At 37.8% G+C, this 24,187-nt stretch overlaps 2 protein-coding genes across 2 annotated transcripts; one reads left to right on the forward strand and one right to left on the reverse strand.

The window, feature by feature from the left end:
* Positions 1 to 8,868: 8,868 nt before the first annotated feature.
* LOC143845798 (uncharacterized) lies at positions 8,869 to 10,982 on the forward strand. Its single transcript, XM_077354207.1, has 2 exons — positions 8,869 to 9,200; positions 10,253 to 10,982. The coding sequence occupies exons 1-2, from the start codon at positions 8,914 to 8,916 to the stop codon at positions 10,800 to 10,802; spliced, it is 837 nt and encodes a 278-aa protein (XP_077210322.1). The 5' UTR covers positions 8,869 to 8,913; the 3' UTR covers positions 10,803 to 10,982.
* A 3,204-nt stretch (positions 10,983 to 14,186) lies between these two features.
* LOC143846874 (uncharacterized) lies at positions 14,187 to 18,560 on the reverse strand. The gene is made up of 8 exons (XM_077355467.1): positions 18,426 to 18,560; positions 16,540 to 16,696; positions 16,297 to 16,416; positions 16,162 to 16,205; positions 15,947 to 16,072; positions 14,858 to 14,942; positions 14,645 to 14,701; positions 14,187 to 14,537 (listed from the first exon to the last, which is right to left on the reverse strand). The coding sequence occupies exons 1-8, from the start codon at positions 18,476 to 18,478 to the stop codon at positions 14,457 to 14,459; spliced, it is 723 nt and encodes a 240-aa protein (XP_077211582.1). The 5' UTR covers positions 18,479 to 18,560; the 3' UTR covers positions 14,187 to 14,456.
* Positions 18,561 to 24,187: the final 5,627 nt, after the last annotated feature.

The raw sequence follows: 24,187 nt of genomic DNA on the forward strand, positions 1-24,187 counted from the left end.
AATTATAGATATATACATATATATCCTAACCAGGGGCACCAGCCCTAAATATGATTCCATAGAGTCAAGAAGCTTGACTCAAGACAGACATGTGAGTGTATTAGGACTGCGACGTAGTCACATAAGGTGAGCTACAATAATCTAAGAAATAGGACATGGCTCCTAAATCTAAGCTCCAACATGTGTGAGCAACACATGTTCGTCCTTATATGAATGCAATATATATATAAGCACATGCAGATCCTAATTGGGTTTTACTAAATCAACATATATATCCATGTACATAATATATGTAAAATGAAAGTAGAGCTCCGGACTCAATCAGGTACTATGCATATGATCCATACTTTAAGTATATAACACAAGTACACCGAGTGTTATATACAGTATGCTTCATTGCTCACCGGCTGCTGTAAACACAAGTACACCGAGTGTTTACGACTGCAGCACTGGCGCATAGCTTGGTAATAGATACAACAGCACCATCTGGATAGTGATATCCCATGAGGCACGCATTATATCTATCCCGTGGAGCCAATAATAAGAAAATCAATAAAAGAAAATAAAGAACAAAATGATGTATGCTGTGCAATGTGTGAATCCCTTGTTTTAAACACCTATCTGGTGCCCCTGGATTCTAAGCGATTAAATTCCCATTTATAATGATTTTAGCTCAAAATTCTTCAAAATTAATAACAAATGGCATTTTAACAGAGTTAGGCAATGTTCCAAGAACTCCCCAGCAGAGTCGCCAGCCTGTGGACCCCGATCCGAGAGAGAGGTCCGCGGTGAAGGACGTGTGCCCCCACACGAGTCAGTCTCAGGATCATCCACGTGAATGGAGAGCTCTACCAAGGAACTCTCGAAAGAAGTGCCTCTCACAGCATGAGTGGCGATACAAAGGTGAGATACCTCTCGATTCGGGGACTAGCCCAGATTCGAGGCGTACCTTAAACAAAGAAGAGTCGCCATCCAAGGAAAAAGGCAAATGGGCCCTGGATCCCATACTATGCTCTGTTGCAACGGATAACCAGAGATATAAAATGAGGTTCGTGCCTGGTTACGAATTCGGAAGGTCTAAAGAGCACCTCATCCGCCCAAGTGCAAACACCTGGTCTCTTATGCCATTTACTTAATAATTTTGAAGAGCTTTGGGCGAAAATCATATGGAATGGGAATGAATATCTCCGAGAAGACGTCTATCTAATCATGCATGTCTCGGAGATGAAATCAAAGGCATACGAGATAAAATAAAAGAAACATGTGTCACCTAAGCATAGCTAGGTTATAAGTGACATGCCTAATGGGTGTCTAAGTTCTGATGAACAAACACATGCACGACATACCAAAAAAGTATAAGGTCTGCGTAATAAAGTAAGAAAACACTGCAAGACATAGAAAAATGACTCGATACTATACAACCCTAAGACTCTAATCTATACCTAGGCCCGAGTCTTTAGATGATCTGATGTTCATCCAAAGAAGCCTACGTATCCCCGCCTCCACGAGAATCAAGGCAACGTAGTTCTTCGCACCTATTCTAAGCTATAATGCCTAAGACATCTAGACCTCTATCCTAGACTCGATCTAAAAGACCGGACTAGTTCTTAAAGCTTCTTGTGTGATTATTTAAATTTCAATGGATTGTAGATTTTAGGACACCCTATATGCCTTAACTAAATGCAGGTTAGCCCTAAGCTAATGCAGGTGGTTCCTATAATCTATGTGTAGCTAGGCTGTACGCCCTAAGGGAAACAATGGGATCACTAGCGTATCCAAGACTTAATCATCATTCGGCGATATGAATCGCCAACTGACTGGACGGAGGCGCTCCTATAACTCTAAGACAAACTCCTAATTCTAACACAAACACAAACAAACCACACAACACATCAAAGACAAACTCAAAACTCTAAAACTCTTTAACTAGGACAAACTCCTAACTCTAGAGGAAGATTTTGTTGAAAACAAGGTTTTGAAGATTTTTGGTATTTTTTCTTAAAATGGGTAAATGATTTATTTACAAAGGTTTGGCTGGACCTGAGATAAGAATCTCAAGCTGCACTACGTACCTCGTGAAAGAGGATCAAGCCAACGTAGTTCGAAATTGATTTTCCTAACTACTCTGAAAGACTCAAGATTTTTAAGATTTTTGGCTTTTCAGATGTTTTTGTTGTTATTAAGTATTTTTGACTCAAAGGGAACAAATCCTATCATCATAAGGGGAGGACAGACTCCCGAATATCCCGCAAAGGTTGGACAGCATCCTATACTTTGCGGGGGAAAAGAACAGAAACACAACTCTGCAAGGGTTGGACAGCATCCTATACCTTGCGAGAGTGGATAGAAAAACACATGATTTGATAAGAGGTAGAATAGAATCCTAACCCCTATGATGATAGAATTTGATTCCTAAACAAGAGGATTGACTCTCTAGATTAAAGACGGATTCTTGTGCTAATGGACTAATCAAACTAAGATAAAGCTCAACAAGTAATAAGGAAAGACCTTGTGCATATTTAGCAAAGGTAAAACATCCAGCCGGGCCGGACAGCTACCTAGCCCTAGGGTGCAACAATTGTGCAACCAGATACCCATATAGGATAGGGGTATGAAGCCAAGCCGAGTAGGATGTTCTCCCAAAACCACATGATACACAAAGAGGAGGATGCTAATAGAATGAGACTGGGCAAGTCTCCTAGACATATAGGTAGGATAAAGAAAAAAATGCGAACAAGGAAAAAAAGACTTTGTGCATATTTGGCAAAGGTAAAACACCCAGCCGGGCCGGACAGCTACCTAGCCCTAGGGTGCAACAAATGTGCAACCAGATACCCATATAGGATAGGGGTATGAAGCCAAGCCGAGTAGGGTGTTCTCCCAAAACCAAACAACGCACAAAGAGAAGGGTTAGTAAGAGAATGAGACTAGGCAAGTCTCCTATATACAAAGGAGAGGTATGCAACTTGGACTGAGCAAGTCCCCTAAGGATGGACTCACTAATGAGACAAAGCTTGTCTCTAAAAGATACAACTTTCTCTGTCTGAGACATAGCCTGTCTCCCTAAATTGAGGCTTTAAATGACAAAATTTAAGGGTATCTCGAAAGACTGGGCATGTCTTAAAAACAAACGAGGGAAGGGCTACTCGGACTAAGAGAGTCCCCTAAGGATGGGCTTAGGCTAGCGCCTTCATCGCCCTACAAGAAAAGGGGATTCTAATATCTAAAGAAAATTAACAGCAATCTATAAGACTGTGTTAGTCTATCAAAGAGAGAAAAAAAAGCTATCAGATAATTGCAAATTTCACTCTATTTTTATAAAAATAAATCAAGTGCTAAGCAAAGAAGAATTTTCAATAAAAAAACAATACACAATCTAAAGCAATCATAAAATGATAAACATCATTAATTAGTCCAGACCAGCCGCTGGATAGCCTAATAAAGTAAAAACAAACAATATCAAACACTTCTAAACCAACCACAAACCCCAATACGGGGACCCCAATGAAATCAGATGATGCCAAAGTAATCATCTGATATCATATACACATGATAATATTTCTAATCCCGCCTTGAGATCAGACAGTACTCATGTCGATGATATCGAATAGAGTAGTCATCTGATCTCCTTCTTTCCTAAAACAGTTTATTTAAATAAATAAACAAGTATTATAAGCCTCAAGATATTCTCACCTGAGCATTCTATTTATCACCGTCTTCAAAATCTAACTTAAAACTTAGTACGAAAGAGAAGTAATAAATTTTCAATATTTTATAAGTACTGGACTACAGGATTAATTTTGGAAGTCTTTATAAAAATCTTCTCAAATTTTATTTCAAAGTACTCTTTATTCAGATCTCATCTATACAAATATTTATAAGTGAATTGAATCTCAAAGGTACGAATCCAAATAGAGGGTTGGGATGAATTGAATCTTAAAGGTACGAGTCCAAATAGAGAGTTGGACACACATGTTTTATTGATAGATTTTAAAAGACATCTTGGTCATAGCTACCACGATCCAGTTAAGGGAAATCAAGCTAGAATTATGCTAGTTATATAGGGTGAGTAAACCACTTCTAAAACATAGTGAAACCAATAGATATAATATCATCATACTTACTGAATGGTGTTAATATCAATCGGATATAACTAGCAGACTCTTCTCTTATTGAATTTAGGCTCCAAATATGCTAGAAATGTACCATGCTTTGGAATCATAAAAAAAATGAGATCAACTATACATACAAGACAAAAGAGAGTGTAGAAACACAATAGTGTAAAGATCAAATCATAAGAAATTAATGTCAACATTATTATATTCTCGTAACAAACATCATCAGTTCTATTTTCTACTCTCTCTCTTTCCAGATGATGCTATTGGTATACATTGTAGTAAAACTATCCAAATACCTTACTTTTCTACATTCATGTTCTTGTCGAATTAATTCTTTGCCTATATGCATTGGAACCTACTAGTAGAAAGAGATCAACTCATGATTCCCATCACTAAAATCAAGATATATATAGTATAAATATAAAAAAAAATTGGAACAACCATATCTGGCCTATTTGGAACACAAGAACTCAGTCAACCTCATCCCTATTGATTCTTCGGCCACCATATCATGTGTAAATGACACTAATTTTGATATTAATTGAATGATGAGATAAATATTTTAACCATCAGAGATTAAAAGAAAGAAACACATACATCAAATAAAATTAAAGAAATCACAGACTAATCAACTAATAATATAAAAAAAAATAACAATAAAAATAAATCTGATGAGAAAATCATGAATCTACACATAAGAAATAAGATCAAGGAAATGAAATAAATCATACCTGGTCAATGTTAAAAATATCCTCTTAATTAAAGGTTAATGAGATCCAAAACCTCTTTAGCTTTGACTTCTCTTCAGGTACCATGGATCCTCCCTAAATTCTTCAACTCTTCTTCAGCTTTCATCAATTTTCGGTAAAAAAAAAATCTGATCAGAAATGATCGATCGGAGAAGAAGAAATGAGCCGGAGTTCCGATGATTTTAACGGAAAAAATGAAGATCTTTGGATTAGAGATAACAGCCAACAGCAATCGGCTTCAGATTTGCCGGATCCTTGCTGGAGAAGGTGATCGGAGAAGCAGACCAGAATCCGGTAGACTTTGCAGGAGAAGACAAATTGCAGATCTCTCCCTCTCTCTCTCTCTCTCTCTAATCTGATTTCTCAGTTAGGGTTTCGAGTAGAAAAACATGACGGATCTAGGGTTTCACAGTGATGATGGCTATGGAAGCTAAAGAAGTGAGAAGGATGACTAGATTTATTCGGTGGAGATCAAATCTCCGGTAAGATGACCCGATTTTTGCAAGATCTTGCCGGAGAAGATGACTCGATCGGAAAAAATGGAGGACCGAGTTTAGAGCTTCAGATCGGAGTATAGTAGATAGTGAAATAGCAGATGGAGAAATGAAGAATGGTTAGCCGGACTCAAACTCACCGGAGAATGAAGATCGGGGAAGACGACGATGAGAAAACTAGGGTTTCTTGCACAGATCTCACTCTCTCTCCTCAGATTTTCTCTGTCTAGAAAATTAGAAAAAAAACTCTCTTTTCTTTTTAATGATAGCTTAAACCGATATTTATATAAATTTAAGCGGTTGATATCGACACTCCCATTTGATAAGCGCACACATGCGCGACCCCAGCTGGCTAATGCACCCTCTCCACGTTTGATAACTGCACTAACTCCACTTGTCTTTTTCGAATTTTTTCGTCGAATCTTTCTGGAATTTTGCAGGGATTTTTCTGGGGTCTTAAGGCTTCTAAAAATGTATTCAAGGGTACTTGGGGCCTCTGGCTAACTTGAATTTTCCTTCAAATACACGGATTTTGGGGTAAAATGAAAAACCTAGTGGGCCACCCCCTCATTTGCTCTACACACACTATTTCGGTCCATTTACTAGGCAAAACGAGCTCTGATCTCGATGAAATTTGCAGGGGGTTAGAAGAGACCCTCATCCAGCCTAGGGTGAAGTTTGGAACCTTAATGCCGAGATTCGGATGGATTTGTCAAGAGCCGGAAAGGTTTAGGGCTTAGTCAAAATGGGGTGTCTACAATAATTTATTGTTTTAAATAAACTAAGGCTACAGATATTGGCACCACCATGTTTTGATAAATTCACTAATTAATTGTGTCTTTTGTTATATAAACAGCTGTCAAAGGTTATTATAGTTCCCAAAAACCTCTTGGAGTCAAATAAAAAGGAAAAGACAAGATGAGTTTGCGCAATTAATAGAACATGGTAGAGCCAATATCAGCAAATAAAATATTCTTTTAATAAATATTTCTTTCTTAAAATTATGGCTACTGATATTCTACCGTGTTTTGATAACTATACAAACTCAGCTTGTTTTTATTATTTAAAAAGCTGATCAAAAGTTATTAATATCCCCAAAAAGCTCTTCTAAGCAAACTAAAAAAATAAAAGAAAGACAATATTAGTTTGTGCAATTATTAAATCATGATAGTGCCGGTAATAAAACCATAAGACATTGTCTCTCCAACTTTGCCGACTACCTTTCCCCTCTCTTCATCGTACAACAGTTGCTTTCCTTTCTTTTTCCGACGGCGTTTTCCTTTCTGCTTTGTAGCTTTCATTACGGCTCTGTTCACTTCTTTTCCATGGAAAACAGCCTTTTTTTTCCTGACAAGACCTTGACAAGACAGAATTTTTGTGTTCACTTCTTTTCCAGGAAAAAATATTATCAGATGTGGAATTTCTTATTTAAAAGCCAAAAAATGATGTGGAAATTGACTTTTTCCCTGTTACTCGAGATTTGGTTTCCGATTAAATATATCGGAAAGAGGCTTTCCAAGGAAAACAAAACATTTTCCTTGAGGCTCTGTTCACTTCTTTTCTCCGGAAAGGAAAGGAAAGGATTTCGTTTTCCTTTCCTTTCCAGGTGACATGGCAGAAGGAAAAGGAATCCAGAGGAAAAGGCTTTGTTTTCCCTAGAAAGCCTCTTTCCAATATATTTAATCGGAAAGCAAATCTCAAGTAACAAGGAAAAAGTCAATTTCCACGTCATTTTTAGCTTTTAAATAAGAAATTCCACATCTGATAATAGTTTTCCCTGAAAAAGAAGTGAACACAGAAATTCTGTCTTGTCAGGGAAAAAAAAGCTATTTTCCAGGGAAAATAACACCAGGGAAAAGAAGTGAACAGAGCCTAACAGTTTCCCTAGATTCCTTTTCCTTCTGCCATGTCACCTGGAAAGGAAAGGAAAACGAAATCCTTTCCTTTCCGGGGAAAAGAAGTGAACAGAGCCTACGTTTTCTCAGCTTTGTGGGCCCCACTCTATTTTTTCCACGCGTTTTCCGGTTATTGTTTCTTTCTCATTTGTCAGTTGACTCAGTCCATACCATAGTTACCAGTTCGGGAAAAGGAAACGTGAAACGGGGGGGGGGGGGGGGGGAAATCAAAGGGGAAACATGAAACGGGAAACGATAGAGAAACGCATGTGAAACGCATTGGGAAACGTCTTGGGAAACGCAAGGGAAACGTTTGGGAAACGCGTAAAACTTTTTCCGAAAAATTTATTTCCTAAAACACAGAAATTACAGATGCTTTAACTTAAAAACAGGGGAAACGCGTTTCTCTTTTTCTGGAAATACGTTTCACATGAGTTTCACATACGTTTCACACGAGTTTCACATACCTTTCACGTGCGTTTCACAGGCGTTTCCCCGACGTTTCACCACAACTTTTTAATATCCGTATCGTATCCGTTTCGAAAACGCGTTTCTCATTCCCCAAGGACGTTTCTTGCTTCTATGGTCCATACTCCATAGAGGAGAATTTATATGATGGGTGACCACACCATAGGGTGATTCAAGCCGTCCATTTGATGGGCCACAATGTAAATAGGTTGTGCCCCAAAATCATTTCCATAGGATGATCGCAAGCCTTCGATCTATTGAAGTTTATATAATATGCAGTCTCCTCTTTAGATCAGAGGGCTAGGATGGTCCTGTGTAAATGATTTTTTTGGACAACCTATTTAGGATGTGGCTTATCAAATGGAGAGTTTGGATCATCCTATGGTGTGGGTTGTACAGTTCATTTTAAAAAACACTAGTGGCCTACTTTGCTCAAAGATTTAAACAAATTAATTGTTGGGCCTACAAACTATTTGTTGGAGAGAGAGGTTTGGAGTAGTGTTGTACCTGGTTGTGGAGTAGAAGGGGGATTTATCCTATCAGGGAAGGTGCAGGAGGAATATCACTGCCCTAAAATGGCTACTGATATCAGTAAATACAGTTCACTTTTAACAAATATTTCTCTGCTAAAAGGGATCGATTTATCACTGCCCTTCCAAAAGTAGGTAATTAAATAGGGTTTTGCTAATGGGCCCTTAGGGCAGCGGTTAAGATACAGAAATTTTACAATCATTTGCACATATTTTAAGACTTTTTATTATCAAAAACATGTCTAAAATTTCTTTTCCAACGCACCTTTAGAAGCACCCTAGTTAGCAAAAAACACAAGTAAATATGTAAAGACAAGATTAGTTTGTTCAATTATCAAAACATGGGAAGGGCAGTGATAAATCGACCCCGACACCCATCTCTCTCTCTAAGCACTGCCCATATATGGGTCGAATTAAGATATATGGGGTTGAATTTATCACTGGCCCTTTTTCACTCGTTAAAGGGGGTGCGAATTATCATACGGGGGTGCGAACTTATCATCTCTCTAAAAGAAAAGATGAGTTGCTGTAATTATCAAAACATGGTAGTGCGAACATGGCTTTGGTCTAACGCAAAAGCCAAAAGCTTCTCCTATTTAAAGAAGCTCGGTTCTACTAAACCATTCAAACCAGAGAGCATTAGAAACGTATAGGGCGAGATGGGTGCTAACGAAAGCCGAGAGAGTGATATGGGAGCAGGCAGTAGTAACAATGGTAGAAGGAGATCCGAAGCCCAAGATATGAGCACCGGTGAGGTTGTGGCCTCCGTTGGTGCTGCGGTCGCGATCGCTTATGGGATGTATCGTCTTTTATTCAAAAAAAAAGAAAAAGAGTCGTCCTCTCAATTGGACTTGGAAATAACCCAAGCGTCAAGATTTCTTGCCCGCAGTTGCACTTGGGAAAAGCCGAAGCCTGACACTGTGAAGCTAAACACGGACGCATCCTCGTATTGTGAAACTACCAATTACTCCAAAAGCTTAAGCTAATGGAGAAGGCGTTATTTAATCTTTTATAAAAATTGTATTTGAAATTTCTATTTTTCTATATTTCTAGATGCCTGTATTTAGACCTGGCAAAACTGACACGCGGAACCCAACCCACCTGCAAATTTGCGGGTACGGGTTGACATTTGAGTGACCCGTCAAAATTGACCCGCGTATCACCTAACCCACCAAAACAAGAGTTGGTGGGTACCTGCAATTCGTTTTTTCTTTTTTTCTTTTTTCTTTTTAGTTTGAGTGGTTGGAACTTGGCATGGTGGAATTAAATTGAATACACCCCCTATTTTTCAAAATGGAAGGTACGGCCCACACCATAGGATGATCCAAACCGTCCATTTGATGGGCCACAACGTAAATAGGTTGTGCCTAAAAATTATTACCATAGGATGATTCTAACCAACCGATCTGAAGAGAGACTCACATTATGGAAACTTACATAGATTGGACGGTTGAGATCATCCTATGGAAATAATTTTTGGGGCACAATCTATTTACGTTGTGGCCCATCAAATGGACGGTTTCGATTATCTAATGGTGTGGGTTGTACGGTCCATTTTGAAAATTAGGGGGTGAATTTATCACTGCCCAAAATTGCGGGTTGACCCAACCCACCTATAGCGAGTGCGGGTCACTAAGTGCTGACCCGTAGGGATGCGGGTCATTTTTGACCCATCCCGTTTGACCCGCAACCGCATGACCCGCAGGTCGACCCAACCCAACCCGCCCATTTGCCAGGTCTACCTGTATTTGAAACTGCTGGATGTGGTCCGTCTTTGAAGATGTTTGATTTACAACGATTTCTTTGGATGCTAGTTGTTTTATGGAGTAATCGGATGACACTCCCCCTCACGTGTGGCCCCCTTTTTTGGGTTTGGCCATTGCATGTGGGTTTTGCTATCAAGAAGGGCTGAACCAATGATACCATGTGAAACTACCAATTACTCCAAAAGCTTAAGCATTCGGTGAAGGCGTTATTTAATCTTTCATACTTTAACAGGTACGGTGACTGGGGATCCATCGGGGGCCTCCTGCGAGACTCTGAGGGCTCTCTCATCTCAGCCTATTCCATCAACGTCCCTCAATTGAATGATCTCACCCAGTTAGAATTTGAGGCAATAAGGGTGGGAGTCGAGCAAGCAATAAGACGGAATTTCCGCCGTATTTGGGTGGAATCAGACTCGGAACCAGCTGTTAAAATCCTTAATGGTGGTACCTGCCCCGCGGAAGCGAAAGACCTAGTTGATGAGATCCTTCACCTAAGTAAAAAATTTCAAACTCGCGAAGAGGTCACCTACACTCAGAGAGAGGCAAATAAACCTTGGGACGTAACCTACACTCCCAGAGAGGGGAATATACCGGCTGATATCCTCGGCAGTGATACATTCCCCATCAAAAGCACTGATATCCTTCCCAACTCAATTCGCCAATGCCTTTCCAACTCCAATATTCAAAACCTCTTAACTTCCATTGAAAAGGATCGTAATGGGATTGTCTACAAAATTAAAGAAAATAGAAAGTACACTCTGAAGCTCAAGGGAGGATTTTGAATAGGACCCAGATGATTAATGTTTCAGTAATGTAGTAGCTTTGGCCAGTTGTTGTGATGGCCTTTGGGTTAAAATGGCTCGGTTATGTTTGTTTTTTTTCTTTGGTTGCATCAGATATGTATTTTTCTTATCTTTCTAAGTAGTGTTGATGATCATAATTTTAATTTTGTCTTTCTAGGATGGGAACCATGGTTTCAAATTTCAGTTTCCGAATGCGTTTCCTTCCTCACCGAAACCGAAATTTCGGCCCAAATCCGACGGAATTTATTAAAATAATATCTTATCTCATACAAAATTTTGGCCAAATGCAGTACTGTCCTCTCCGAAACTGAAATTTCGGCCGAAATCCAACGAAATCTATTAAAAAAATATTTGATCTCGGACGGAATTTTGGGAAAGTATTAAATAATGAAGAAAATCGAGATTTTTCGTTCAAATTTCTTAAATTTCGGATGAAAGACCGAAATTTAACACCATGGATGGAACTAATACTCCTCGAGTTAACACGCCCAGGTTGACTTGACTAGTTGACTCCAAGTAAACGGAGCTCCCCTTGAGTAATATTTTTACAATCTCAGATTCCATTCGGACCTCCCCATGTCCGTCTGGAAGTGATGCAGGGTAAGGGTGCAGAAGCAATGTTTGAGGTGACCAGTTTTGAAAGACGAACCCCTAGTTGTGAAAGGCTGAGACAACCTTTTAGGATCCATTTTCAAGGACTGGTTCTGAACCAATGATCAAATGACCTTCGAACAAATGCCCAGTGGCTAACTAAGTTGAAAATTAACTTGGGTTGTGCTAAAACCTCGGATTTCAATTAAAAAAAATAAAACATAGGCAATTCAACTTTCTAGTCATGATAAGAGCAAGGATGTCAAGCGACTGGCATTGATCATGCATACCAGATTTCAAGTGAAAACTGTGCCATGTAATTCAGAACTTCAGTTGGATCTTAATTTTGGTAGGAAAAATCCAATGAAAACATCCGAAAATCTCAGGGAACCAACAGCAAGCACATTCACAAAAGTACAGATCCTGCTATTAATAATTCACTGTTGCATCTCCTTTGCAACATTCAGAGGCCATATTATTTCCAGACTATGAATTGAAAGATCAAAGATCAAATGGTAGGTGACTATATCTGAGAGAAATGTAGCTTAACGCACATCACTCGATGTGACTAGATTCACTGGCCAAGTGGCCCGAGAATGAATTCTTGAAAAATTTTATGTTGATTTTTATTGGATCTAACATAGATCCATTAAAGAATCAATGGAGCTCAAGAAACTTATATAAAAAATGTCGTGAACAACACAAACCATCAAGATCTTAGTGTTATTTGCCCATAATACTCATATCTGACTGTCGTCTGAAATGCTATCAGGCATTCAAGCAGTGAACATGTTATTTTTTAGTCTTTACATAATTTCTGATATTTGTCGAAGGAAAAATCAAACCAGTAAATCAATCGCTTACAGATCTATGATGAAAGGAAGGAAATTTTGTAGTAAAGCTCATAAGAACACATGCAATTGCATCCATTTAAAAAAAAAAACACATGCAATTGCATCAATAGGCCAGACGAACAGAAACTTGAACTGATTTCAATCCTTGATGTTCTTGAAAGTGATGTGATGATATTAGGCAAGGACATGCCTAGCTGGTTTGAGTCAACGAATTTCTTGCTAAAACAAGGAGATGAGAGGATGGATTAATGGAGATAAGCTGAGATTCCAGCTTATTATACCTCCTTCCATGAAAATAGTAAGCAAGATCTACTTCTAGCAAGAAGGCAAATCTCCCTCCAAATTCCAAATCTAGATCTAAGATCTAAGAATCAAATTCAAAGCTGATTCCAAAAAGAGAGGGAAAGGGGCTTTTAAAGGCAACCCGAACTCATAGAAAAGACATAACTACTCCTACTTATGATGGATCGATAAGGGGATCTAACAACTAAAAATGGCAAGATTACCCTACATCATTATCACTAATGAAAATGCACAAAATCTATGCTAATGATCAATTTGAAGGGATGATGTAAGGTGTCCATGGGTTGTTTGTGCATCAGGAACCCACCCTTCATGATTCAAAAGGAAAGGATTTCCTTTTTACCATGCATCGTGTCATTCATATTTTCCATTTATTAGTATTTTGATATCCTTAAATAACTATGAGAACCCCTTTCTTGAGTAGAGACCGATCATCAATTGGGCAGGGCCAGTGCCTAACCCTTTCCGACCCTGTAACCAGGTCTCTTTGACCAAAATGGCTACTTGACCAAAGCAGAGTCATATCCAGGGCCTAGGACCGATGACTTACTCGGCCGCAACTCTTAATGAAAGACGCAATGCCCTATCCACATGGGATTTAGTTCACCTCACTTTAAATGAGGAAAGCACCTTCCTTAGAAAAAAACAACATAACAACACTTCTGTCTCCTCTACCACTAATCTACAAGGTAATTACCTGCATCCTAACAGAGCCGAGTGACACGGTTGGCATGGGCATATGTAGTTCCAGTCGTTTCCTTCCATTGTATCGCTTGAAGCCCTAAAACCATATGATCGGGCAAGCAAGATGCTCGAGGTAATGACGACCGACAAGCTCACAGTGATCATCTCTGCTGTTTGATGAAAACCATTGCATGCCACATCATTGCTTTCTTGATCAGCCCTTCCCTAGACCTGAGGGGCCGGATCACCGAAAACAATGTTGAAGTTGGAATCCATTCGTTCTTTAATTGTCAACCATACGACCAGATCCTTTCATAGAATGGGTCTGGTAATAGGCACAACACCAGCCTCTACAGTCCTCACCCTCACCAGGTACTACATGTCCCTATCAAAATCCACGCCCAATAGAGTGGAATGATTATCTATCCCAGGAAACACTGCGCCACAGATCCTTACCAGAGGATGTTCTTTACATCTTGACCACTTTTGACACCCCATCGTACAAGTTAGACCCAAAGGCCTAGCACTCAGGAAAAACAACTTTGGTGTACCACCGAGTCCCAGCATTTTCTTTTCTCCCTTCTTAGATAGGGAATGGCTTGGATTAAAGGAACTCAAGTTCCTCAATCAACCTGGAGCCAAGGCTTTCAGCTATTGGTTCTATGTTAGCATAAAAGCTTCCATGGCTTAAATTAGAGGAACTCAAGTTCCTCAATCTACCAGGAGCCAAGGCTTTCAGTTATTGGTTCTATGTTAGCATAAAAGCTTCCACTATCACCATCAGTTTACTGAAACAAAATTAATGAGGACTAGGATCACCAAAGGGGAAGTATATCCATGTCTGTTCTATCTTTTATATCAGCCAGATGGTCCAAGCACATTCTGCTGTCATGTAAAACTGTTCTCACTAAAGAAACAAGACATCACACCATGATAAGATAAGGATCACCAATCAATTAAGAAGGCAAATGAAAGGATTGTTTGGAGATATTGTATAGTGCAATCAGGTGTTCAAGTCAAACTTTAATGGAATAAATATCCCAATATGTAGACTCAGAAAGGTCAGAACCATAAAAACCCCATACACACAGGCACACGCATTCATGCACACACAGGCACGCATACATATAGCAAGCTATTCATGCCGTATTATACTTCACTTCAGGAGTTGCATATGTAAACAATCAAAGGCCTCCTATAGCTATTCATTTGCAGCAGCTTGAAATGCCCTCACGAATACCTCAGGTGGTTCGCCACCACTCAGCTTGTGCTTTCCATTAATCTGTCAGAAGAAGCTCATTAGGGTAATGAAAGAAAAGTGCATTAGCAAATGGTAGAAATATTCATGGCAAGTGAGTTTGTTTGGTAAATATTACAATTCTCACCCACCACAAAATACGGGACTCCAGTAATGCTTCCTGAATACTTTTCAAGTTCAGCATAAACCTTCATAAATCATTAAAAAAAAGCAAGTTAACTTTCAGGTGAATGAATAGGAGTGTCTGAATTCAACCTTTTATCAGCTAGTTGAGTAGTTTAGTAAGGTACCACCCAAAAGTAGTATAGAGGAAAGAATGGAAGAAACAATGTTATAGGAAATACCTCTTTGAGCCCCTTATTTGGGTCTTCAAGCAACTCTTCCGCTCCCTCTATGCCAGCCTTTCTAGCGGCTTCCAATAAAACCTGCCTGAAACAGAATTTCAAATGTGCATTGGCATTCTATAAAATGAGTGTGTAAGATGCTTGTGTCTCTAACCACACCCAACACTGAAAAAAGTAATATCTTGCATACACCAACACACACAGGCACACAGCATACGAAATTTTGAAGGTATGAGATGAATGGTTTTGTAATTCAAAAACCATCCACAAAGGACCACTTAAGGACATGAATCAACCATTAGTTTTGCTAGTATGTTTCTTAATTATGGTTCTTATCAATCATGGTGTACCCCTTATATATGATAGAGTTGGGAATCGAGGAAATATGATACATCCAAGTAGACTTGGATCATTTATTACGCATGTGACGCAAGCAAACACACAAATGGAACGCTGCTCTATTGTTGCAAGTTTTGGAAGAGGGGGGCAATTCTTCCACTGACAGTAAAATAAACTATGTTACCCAAATACTTCAGGGTGGCATATCCTTCTGCTAATTCATTACCAGTTAAAAGATGTACCCAAGAAATTTAAATGGTATATATGGGTGTGGATTATACAGATCATGAAGAGAAAACAACAAAGGCGTCTAATAAAATTTTTCAAACACTGAAATCTTTCTAGGCAGATGAAAGTAGAGGGCCAAGCAATAGAATTTTCTCTTGGTAAATTAATACATTCCCAGACAACATACATCCCAACTGGTTTCCAATCAGAGTGAGGAAAACATGGATGCATCCATCGGTGTCGGAAACAGGGATGTCTAAACAGACCCCTGCAAAACTGACATACCATCATGTCCATAAATATGCATATATGATAATTTTTTATTTCCAATTCCCATATAATAGCATCAAAACAAAAGTATATAAATATTACATAAACAATACCGCAAAAAGGAAGTAGCTTCAATAAGGTTTCATAGGGATATCTGCTTTGGTATGTTTTGATAAAACAATCTGAAATGAGTGATGTCCTTGATAGATGAGACTGTGTTGCATTTGTATAAAGTAACTTCAATACACTTACCGGTCACCTATAAACTTTCCTTGTGAGAAATAGTTGACAAACAACTCTTCTACTACGGCATTTTGCTTATCATAACCTTGCTGTGCTGCAAATGTTATCAACCTGTGACTATCCAAGGTATTTCCACTGCATCCACAGGTAGTTTTAACAACTTAGTACTAAGTCCCTTTCCCTCTCATACATGCAGTGCCCAAAGATAGTTGCTTTGAACTTACATGAGGCCGGAAGTATCATACTCATACCCATGACCTCGAAATATCTGGAAAAAATATTCAAAAAAACATATATTAATAAAAGCAGTGAAACAGATTTCATGAGTTAAGAACAATCCAAGGATGAGAAAAAAAAACCTCTGTCATCCGAGCTTCAAATTGCTTCGCCTGACTTCCAAACTTTTTCTTGTGAAATTCAGACTTTACCATACCTTCTTTTGGTGCAGAAATATCAAGGAAAAAAGGATGCCACCTCACCTACAAATTGGAGTATCCAATCACAAAGCGGAAAAGATACCAAGGCAGTATCAATAAGAAACAGAATGCTGAGTCTAGACCACATGTAAATAGGATTAGATGAAGAGGGGAAAAAAAGGAAACCTCAAAATCGAATTGATCCTTTGACAAATTTATAGCTTTGCCCAGGTTCTTTTTACCCACAAAGCACCATGGGCAGACGGTGTCTGAACTGACATCGATTCGGATAAGCTTCTTCTCTTTATTTTGATCTACTGATTGAGCCATGAATCTTATGTGTCTGCAAGTTTGTGAATGATGTCATTATATATCAGTTGACATGTTTTATCATTTAAAAAAGAAAATGGTATAAGAGATAAAAAAAAGACAGAGAGAAAATGGTATAGTCCCTTCAACTGCAGTCAGCAATCATATCCTTTTGATAAGGAAAAAACTCTTGAAAATCTATGTCACAAATATCTCCGGCTTTTTTCAAAACATCGTGATTTTATTGCAACATTTTGATAAAATGGCAAAATCTTGAAATAATCCCAAGATTTTAAAAATTATAGCTATATTTTCCTTTTAATAATTTCCCGCGATATTATCACGATATTTCTATGATATTTTATCCTATTTTTTAAAATTATATATTTTTAAATAATTAAAATCCTAACGTTTTTACCTATATAATCCTGAAAAAATTTTAAAAAATAATAATTCCCAAGATTTTCCTTTGCCGAGAAATTCCCATCTGTGACTTATAGAACAGGAACGGTTTGGTGGCTCATAAGACCTCCCCCAATCGACATAGCCCAAGTACATTGGACGATTGGGACCAGTAAAGAGATAGGTCCACCATGAAGTTCCATGGTCCAAAATCCCAATTAAGCAAATGATCCTACATTTCACATTTAGGGAGCAAAAGTATGATGGTGCATATTTTGGCCTATAAACCATTCATCACGGGTTCACCTCTTGATTACTATCACCATACACATGGAGATCGGGTGAGCCTCAGTTTTGATGTCAGAAAGCTAGGTACCTTCCCCAAAAATGCAAAAATGCTTAGGAGCTCTCTCTTGGTTGAGACCATATAGAGCAAATCTTATTCTTACTTTATATATATATATATATATATAATGTTTTTTTCCTCCTATTAAGCTTGTATCAAAGTCCATACCAGAGTCAGACTACCCACAGCAAATATAATCCTCTTTTTCTAAATTCAATAACATATTTCCAAATTCTGTGTGTATGTGGTCCTCTTTCATTGCTACTGAACCCAACTATTGCACCAAGCCACCAATAGACTACTGATGTCGCCCTCCTATTTCCTTATTAAATTTATTTGAAATTCAAGCTGACAACAGCTTCAGACTACCCAGAGCTGATCCAACTCTCAAATTACCAATTTTACTGACTTGTTCAGAAAGTAAAATCAATGTCAAATGGGTTTCCATTTATTCCTAATAAAATCAACTCTCAAATTGAAATAAGAAACGGATGCTTGCGGCCTATCACTGCCCAAGATTCAGACAGTAAAGATCTAGGCTATTACTTACCATTTAGTAATATAATTTCATCTACTAAGTTGTAGAAAAATATAGTCCTAATTCACACAATCAAGAGTTAATCTATTGTTTGCCCTTACCACTCTAACCACAGAACTGGAGATTTTTCTAATTTTCTCTTCTTTTTAGTGTATAACATTTTTCTGTTACTTTTTCTAGAGTTCAGATTCAGAAACTTTAGATCTACTACTTTTTTTTTCCCATTTTTTCGAATGCTGAATTTTATTGAAAAGAGAAACACAAACCCATCTCCATTTGTACTTTCCCATCCCAAATCTCAATCTATAATTCATCTCAAGTGAATACCAAATTTTTTTTTTATCAAAGTAAGCAGAAATTTTAGAATGCATGCATGTGATTTGCTTGCTACTTACATAGATGAACCTATAACAAAAAAAAACAAAGAAAAAATGCAGGAAATTGAACTAGGGTTTTGATAGGAAAGAGAAATGTTACCTGCAAAAATCGAATTTTGGAAAGGAAAGAGATGTTAGGGTGATTCTACTCATGAAAGCGCGTGGACAACGATACTTCTCCTCTCTCCTCTATTCATAATGTAACCAATACCCACGTGATTCACGTGTCTCCTATATCAGATAATCTGGACCGTTGGATTATTAATAGGCCCAGCCGAGTATCGTAATGTATTGAAAAGACCTGGCATAGGGGTAGGCCGGGCCGGGCCGGGTTGTTCGGTTTCGGTTATCAAATTTCGGTCTGTTATAACCGGACGAACACCCCTACGGACGGACCACCAAAATCTAAACAGAACCAGATGGGATCAACTATCAATACACATTACTAAGATCTGTTCACACATTTTGTATCCCTATCATATGATCCGAAATTATTTTGGATCGGATCTAGACAACTAACAAAAGCCCATGAGACAGCTTCAATTTGATTTTATTGTACTATTTTACAAAATTACCTTTTAGTTTTTAATAACTTTAAGTATAAATTTAGGGGTATTTTAATAAAATTAAGTCATATGCAATTTTTTCAAATTTCTATTTCCCGTATTTTGTATCTCTCTCAAGTCTTGAGTCACCCCCTTCTATTCATTCTCTAACCCAACCTTAAGTGCCTAGCTCACTACATAGCCACCCCACCGCGGCAGCTCGCTTTCGCCCTTGTCTTGAAAATTTTAATGACCGATTTGAAATGGATCATGACCGAGGCACAGGAAAGTGGGATCCGAAGATCACCCTGAACTGATAAGAGATTTGAAAAGATCATGACTAAGACGATCTGATCTGAAGTGGATCCGCTGACACAGTGGCTACTGATATTGGCACTATAACATGTTTTCATAATTGCACAAACTTACCTTGTCATTTCTTTTTTATTTAGCTCATCAGCATAGTTAGCGAAACTTGAAAAAAATGTGTTTTTTAGGTTTCCCGTTTAATACTTTTAGAGCATGGTAAGGAAAACGTTAAAAATATTAAACATGTTTTTACAAACTTTCCAATTTTATCCGATATAATTTGTAAATGACAAAATTTTAAACATATTAAACACATTTTTTATGTGTTTGTATATTTGAGTTTTTTACTGCGTTATTTTTAACCAATACCATATTAAACCCGGATTTTTCCCTTACCATTTTTTGCCCTATTATATTTTGCTAACTATACTTATGAGAACTTTTTGTTAATTGTAATAACCCTTTAGAGCTATTTAAATAATAAAAGACCAGATGTGTTTGTGCAATTATCAAAACATGGCAGTGCCAATATCAGTAGCCTGAGCATTTTGTCACTCTAAGTGTTGTATCTGGTGAGCCATTATGTGCATGGTTGATATCTCTGGTGAGGTGGGGTTAGTGTTGGGTTTGGTTTAGGGTCCGTGTCGACCCTTCTCGGGTTTGACTCAATTATTATTGGAGCCTTATAAGATCTAATCTTGTTTTTCAATTACCAATTTAATAACATCTGAAACTAACTTTATATGAATTGGTTTTTATTTTTCCTCTTAAACTTGAAGAAATTAAAGCCTATATTGGATTCAAACCGGAGCTAGTGTAAATCTAATTTTCTAATGTGAAACATAGATTCGTAGGAAATAGGCTCAGATTTGTATCAACAGCTTTTGTATTGCTGAATTTCCACTTTAACAACATAGTCTCTTAGAAAATCACATAGGGGGTAGCAATTATAACCCAAATGTGAACAATAAAGAGCTCCTAAACGTAGTACCTATCCTTCCCTGCAATCTTATGGGATTTTCTTCCTAGTAAGGAGTCCATATTCAGACAATATTTATTAGAGTTTACATGCACCCTTAAAAATTCAAATTGAGGAGATTAGAATGTGTGCTATTGGAACGCTTGGACAACAGTTAACAGGTGATTGGGTTGAAAATAACTCATAAGACAATTTAAAATAACTCCGGAATGGCACCGGAACTTAGTTTACCAATGACCAAACACGAATATAGCGGGGTGCAAGTGGGTTTTTAAACTAAAAAAGGGCAGATGGAACTGTTGAGTGGCACAAGGCGCTCTTAGTTGTAAAATGTTTTAATCAGCAAGCAGTTATAGATTATGAAGGCACTTACAATCCTGTCATCAAACCAACCACATCTTATTAGTTGTTTCTTAGCAATGAACTCTTTGTCAGATTGATATACAAAATGCCTTTCTTCACAGCATCCTAAAGGAGGTATGCATCTTCCCAAAATGACTTGGGGAGCTTCGAGATGTGACCTAGGTATGCATCTTGGCCGGTAAAGGAGGTATGCATCTTCCTCTTGCAATTCCTAGCATTCGTGGCTGGTAATTTCTTTCTTCAAGGTTTTGGGTTTGGAGGAAAGGCGGTATATCCCCCTCTTGTAACTGTGTGCGGACATATTGGTAACTTTTTATGTTTAAAAGAACCCCTACTCGACTCTGATTAGTGTGCAGGTTGAATTATGGCTATTAGATGGTGACTATATGGTATCGTCGCTACATCACGTCCATTCAAGACTTTGAGCATCATAGGATCCTCACGTGATTGTTGGACCCTGTAACAAAAGCACTTTAACAGAATCTTGTTGCCAGTTAAGAACATAATAGTTCGGGATCCTCTTTTACATATTACAAGTACTTAGTACTTATTCTTGGGATGGTAATTTTGAATATTATAGTGCTTGCAAGTACTCTATATGATGTACCTGGACTCATTGAACTTAAGAGTCGATGTCTCTTCAAGCGTAAAGTTGAGGTTCTATCATTGATGACCATATGATATGGGCTTCAATCCCATCCCCATAGATGTATTGTATATCATCTCTCTTGCAAGACCTCTTGTCTGTGGATCAACTAGACTCTTGATTGATCTCATAAAATCAAAATATCAAACTGTTACTAGGCTAGAGTATTTGGTTTCATATGCCTTGTGCGTGAGCTGAATAAAGAAAGGAAAAAACCTAAAACAAAAGCAATTAAATTTACATTTGTTGATTATGCTACTAGTTTGGGACATAGGCTTAGTTGAGTTGAGAGTAGAGTATGCTACAAGAAGGAAAGATTAGACATGTAAGGGTATGAAAACTCATAAGGCGATTACATTTTGTGATCTTGTGATTGATGAGGCTTCTTTTATATTGTACAACATCTACTAACCCTATGTATCTCATACAAGCATTGAGGAGGTGACAGAAGTAAAAAAAAAAAGTCGAATGCTCTAAGCAAATCGATCAACTTCTCCTATGTTTGGGAAGTCTAGTTCAAGGGGGAGATTCAGATCTTCGAGTAAAATGAGTCACCAACTTAAGGAGAAAGATGAATTCTTAGAAGATTCAAACAAAAAAATTAAAAATCAAAAAGTTTTTCAAAGTCATGAAAACAAGAGGTGTTAAAGAAATTTAACGACTCCGCGAGTACAAACTATTGAAATGTTGTTAAATGCTTTCTTGCAAAGCATATGAATGATTGTAGCCCATCTTCGTATGAAGAAGCATGGAAATTTTCAAAATGAGCCCCTACTATAAGATGATACTTTTGAATATTAATAAAAATGAAACAACGGAATTGATTCCGACGTTGAACGCCTTACGTATAATTAAACTGTCATAGTGAAGAACAACGCTAATGATTCATTACAAACTACTGAAATGTTGTTAAATGCTTTCTTGCAAAGCCTATGAATGATTGTAGCCCATCTTCATATGAAGAAGAATGAAGAATTTCAAAATGAGCCCCTAATGTAAGTCGATACTTTTGAATTTTAATAAAAATGAAACAATGGATTTGATTCCCAGGCAGAATGACGTTGAACACATTACTTACAATTAAATTTTCATAGTGAAGAACAGGGCTAATGATTCATTTCCTAGATACAAAGCAAGAATCATGACCCATGTCCTTTCACAAGGTATATGCTACTAGATGTAAAAACATACTTTTTTTGATGGGGAGATTGACTGTGAGATTTGCGTGAATCAACAACTCCTACTTGAATCTAAGTTCTCAAATCATGTTTGTCAATTCAAGAAGATACTCTATGGACTCAAGCCAGTGACGAAAGCGTGGTGAGATTTACATGAATCATCCACTCCTATTTGAATCTAAGTTCTCAAATCATGTTTGTCAATTCAAGAAAATATTCTATGGACTCAAGCCAGTGACGAGAGCATGGTACGGTAAGATAGCGAAATAATAGATATCGGGAGTCTCAGGCTTCTTAAAGCATGAATCCAAGATGTTTCGACGTTGAATTCATCTTGAGACACCTGCATTATCCTTTTAATAGATGTGCCACAACCAAACTTCTTCCCTGACTATTTCTGGTGTTCGAATTGGCATGCGGAGGCAGGCAATGGAAGTAAAAGTAAGGACAATTAATGTCCCACCTCTGACTCACCAGATAAGTGAAATAACCAATGTTTAAAAACTCAGATTGGATGTGAACTTTCTCCAAGGTAAACCGAGCCAACTCGAGCAACTCAATGATATACACAATTAAATTTTCGTAACTTGCAATTTAAATGTGCCTTCGATTTACTAGATTCACGTGAGAACTCAGCCAAAGTAAAACCAAGTAGAGTTGACTCGGACAAGCCGATGATTGACTCCTGGGGTTTTTAAACAGTTAAAAATAGGGAGATGATAAATTCACACCCCCTTTAGGATTACTAGCACCCTTTTCACATGAATTGATGTCAATTCACATGAAAAGGGTGCGAGTAATCCTACAGGGGGTGCGAATTTTTTCCATGGAATATTAGTTTAAGGCCATGTTTGGCAACCATGAATTTTTTTTCAATGGAATATTAGTTTATCAAGTGATTAGAGAAGGGTGGGTAGGGTGAGGAATGAATTGGGTTAGGAAACAGGGGAAAATAAATTGTATTTTCATAAAATCATGTTTTTCTTTGCCTTGTTTTTCAGCCTTTTCTCACCTTCTCCTCACTCATGCCCTCTCTAGTCTCTCATTCTCCCACCCTCCCTAGCCCTGTCTCACCAATTGATAAACTAAAAATCTATGGAAAAAATTTCCATGCAGGCAAACATGGAATAAAAGGAATGTTTTTTTCACATGAAAAGTTGAGACTGAAGCTCTATCTGATATTATCAGCCAAAAAGATATATAGAAAAAATAATCAGAGAGAGGTTCGATTTTGACATCATGAATAACCCTAATAACATATATTTTCATTTTGTCAATACATTGGCATTATCTCTCTCTCTCCCTCTAGCTACATTGAAATATCCTGGTATTGTGCTTTATGTAAGTGGTCTTCCTCTTCCATCCATAATGTAAAGGAAAGATAAAGGTAAAGGGAGTCATGTAAAAAGTTGCTTTTGGATAAGAGACACACGAATGGTAGGATCAGTTATGGTATAGATGGGTGCAAGCATGGGAAAAGAGGTATAGAACATGACATGCTTCCCAATCTGATCTCTTGCGATCTAATCAATAAATAAACTAATGCATTCCAAAGTGGGATCGCTTTTCTAGGGACTTTGATTAGAAAGCAGAATATGTGTATCTAGGAGGGCCACGTTTCACATGGTTCAATCTACAATGCATCTTTAGTGGCCCCAAAAAGATGTTAATTTTTTTATTGAAGTGTACGATCTAAATCAATCAAAGATGAGGCATATATACCAATGCAATGGATGTGTCCATCGTTAGGATCCTACTTGCCCCGAAAAATAGAAGTGAGTGCAACTCCAGCATTGTGTTGGTGTTTCTGTTATACCTGTTTTCGTAAGGGTGTCAATGGAT

Source organism: Tasmannia lanceolata, unplaced genomic scaffold (assembly GCF_043159265.1).
Source record: "Tasmannia lanceolata isolate RefF3 unplaced genomic scaffold, GAP_Taslan_0.1 ptg000015l, whole genome shotgun sequence".
NCBI classification, from domain to species: Eukaryota; Viridiplantae; Streptophyta; class Magnoliopsida; order Canellales; family Winteraceae; genus Tasmannia; species Tasmannia lanceolata.

Bases quoted from the DNA above. Each gene is read 5' to 3' on its own strand.
- LOC143845798 (XM_077354207.1), top strand. From the start codon at position 8,914: ATGGGTGCTAACGAAAGCCGAGAGAGTGATATGGGAGCAGGCAGTAGT. The intron at 9,201-10,252 runs GTATTGTGAAAC...ATACTTTAACAG, and splicing joins CTAAACACGGACGCATCCTC to GTACGGTGACTGGGGATCCA.
- LOC143846874 (XM_077355467.1), bottom strand. From the start codon at position 18,478: ATGAGTAGAATCACCCTAACATCTCTTTCCTTTCCAAAATTCGATTTT. The intron at 16,206-16,296 runs GTTTTTTTTTCT...TATTTTTTCCAG, and splicing joins TTGAAGCTCGGATGACAGAG to ATATTTCGAGGTCATGGGTA. The intron at 14,943-15,946 runs GTAAGTGTATTG...ATTCTGTTTCAG, and splicing joins GGAAAGTTTATAGGTGACCG to GCAGGTTTTATTGGAAGCCG.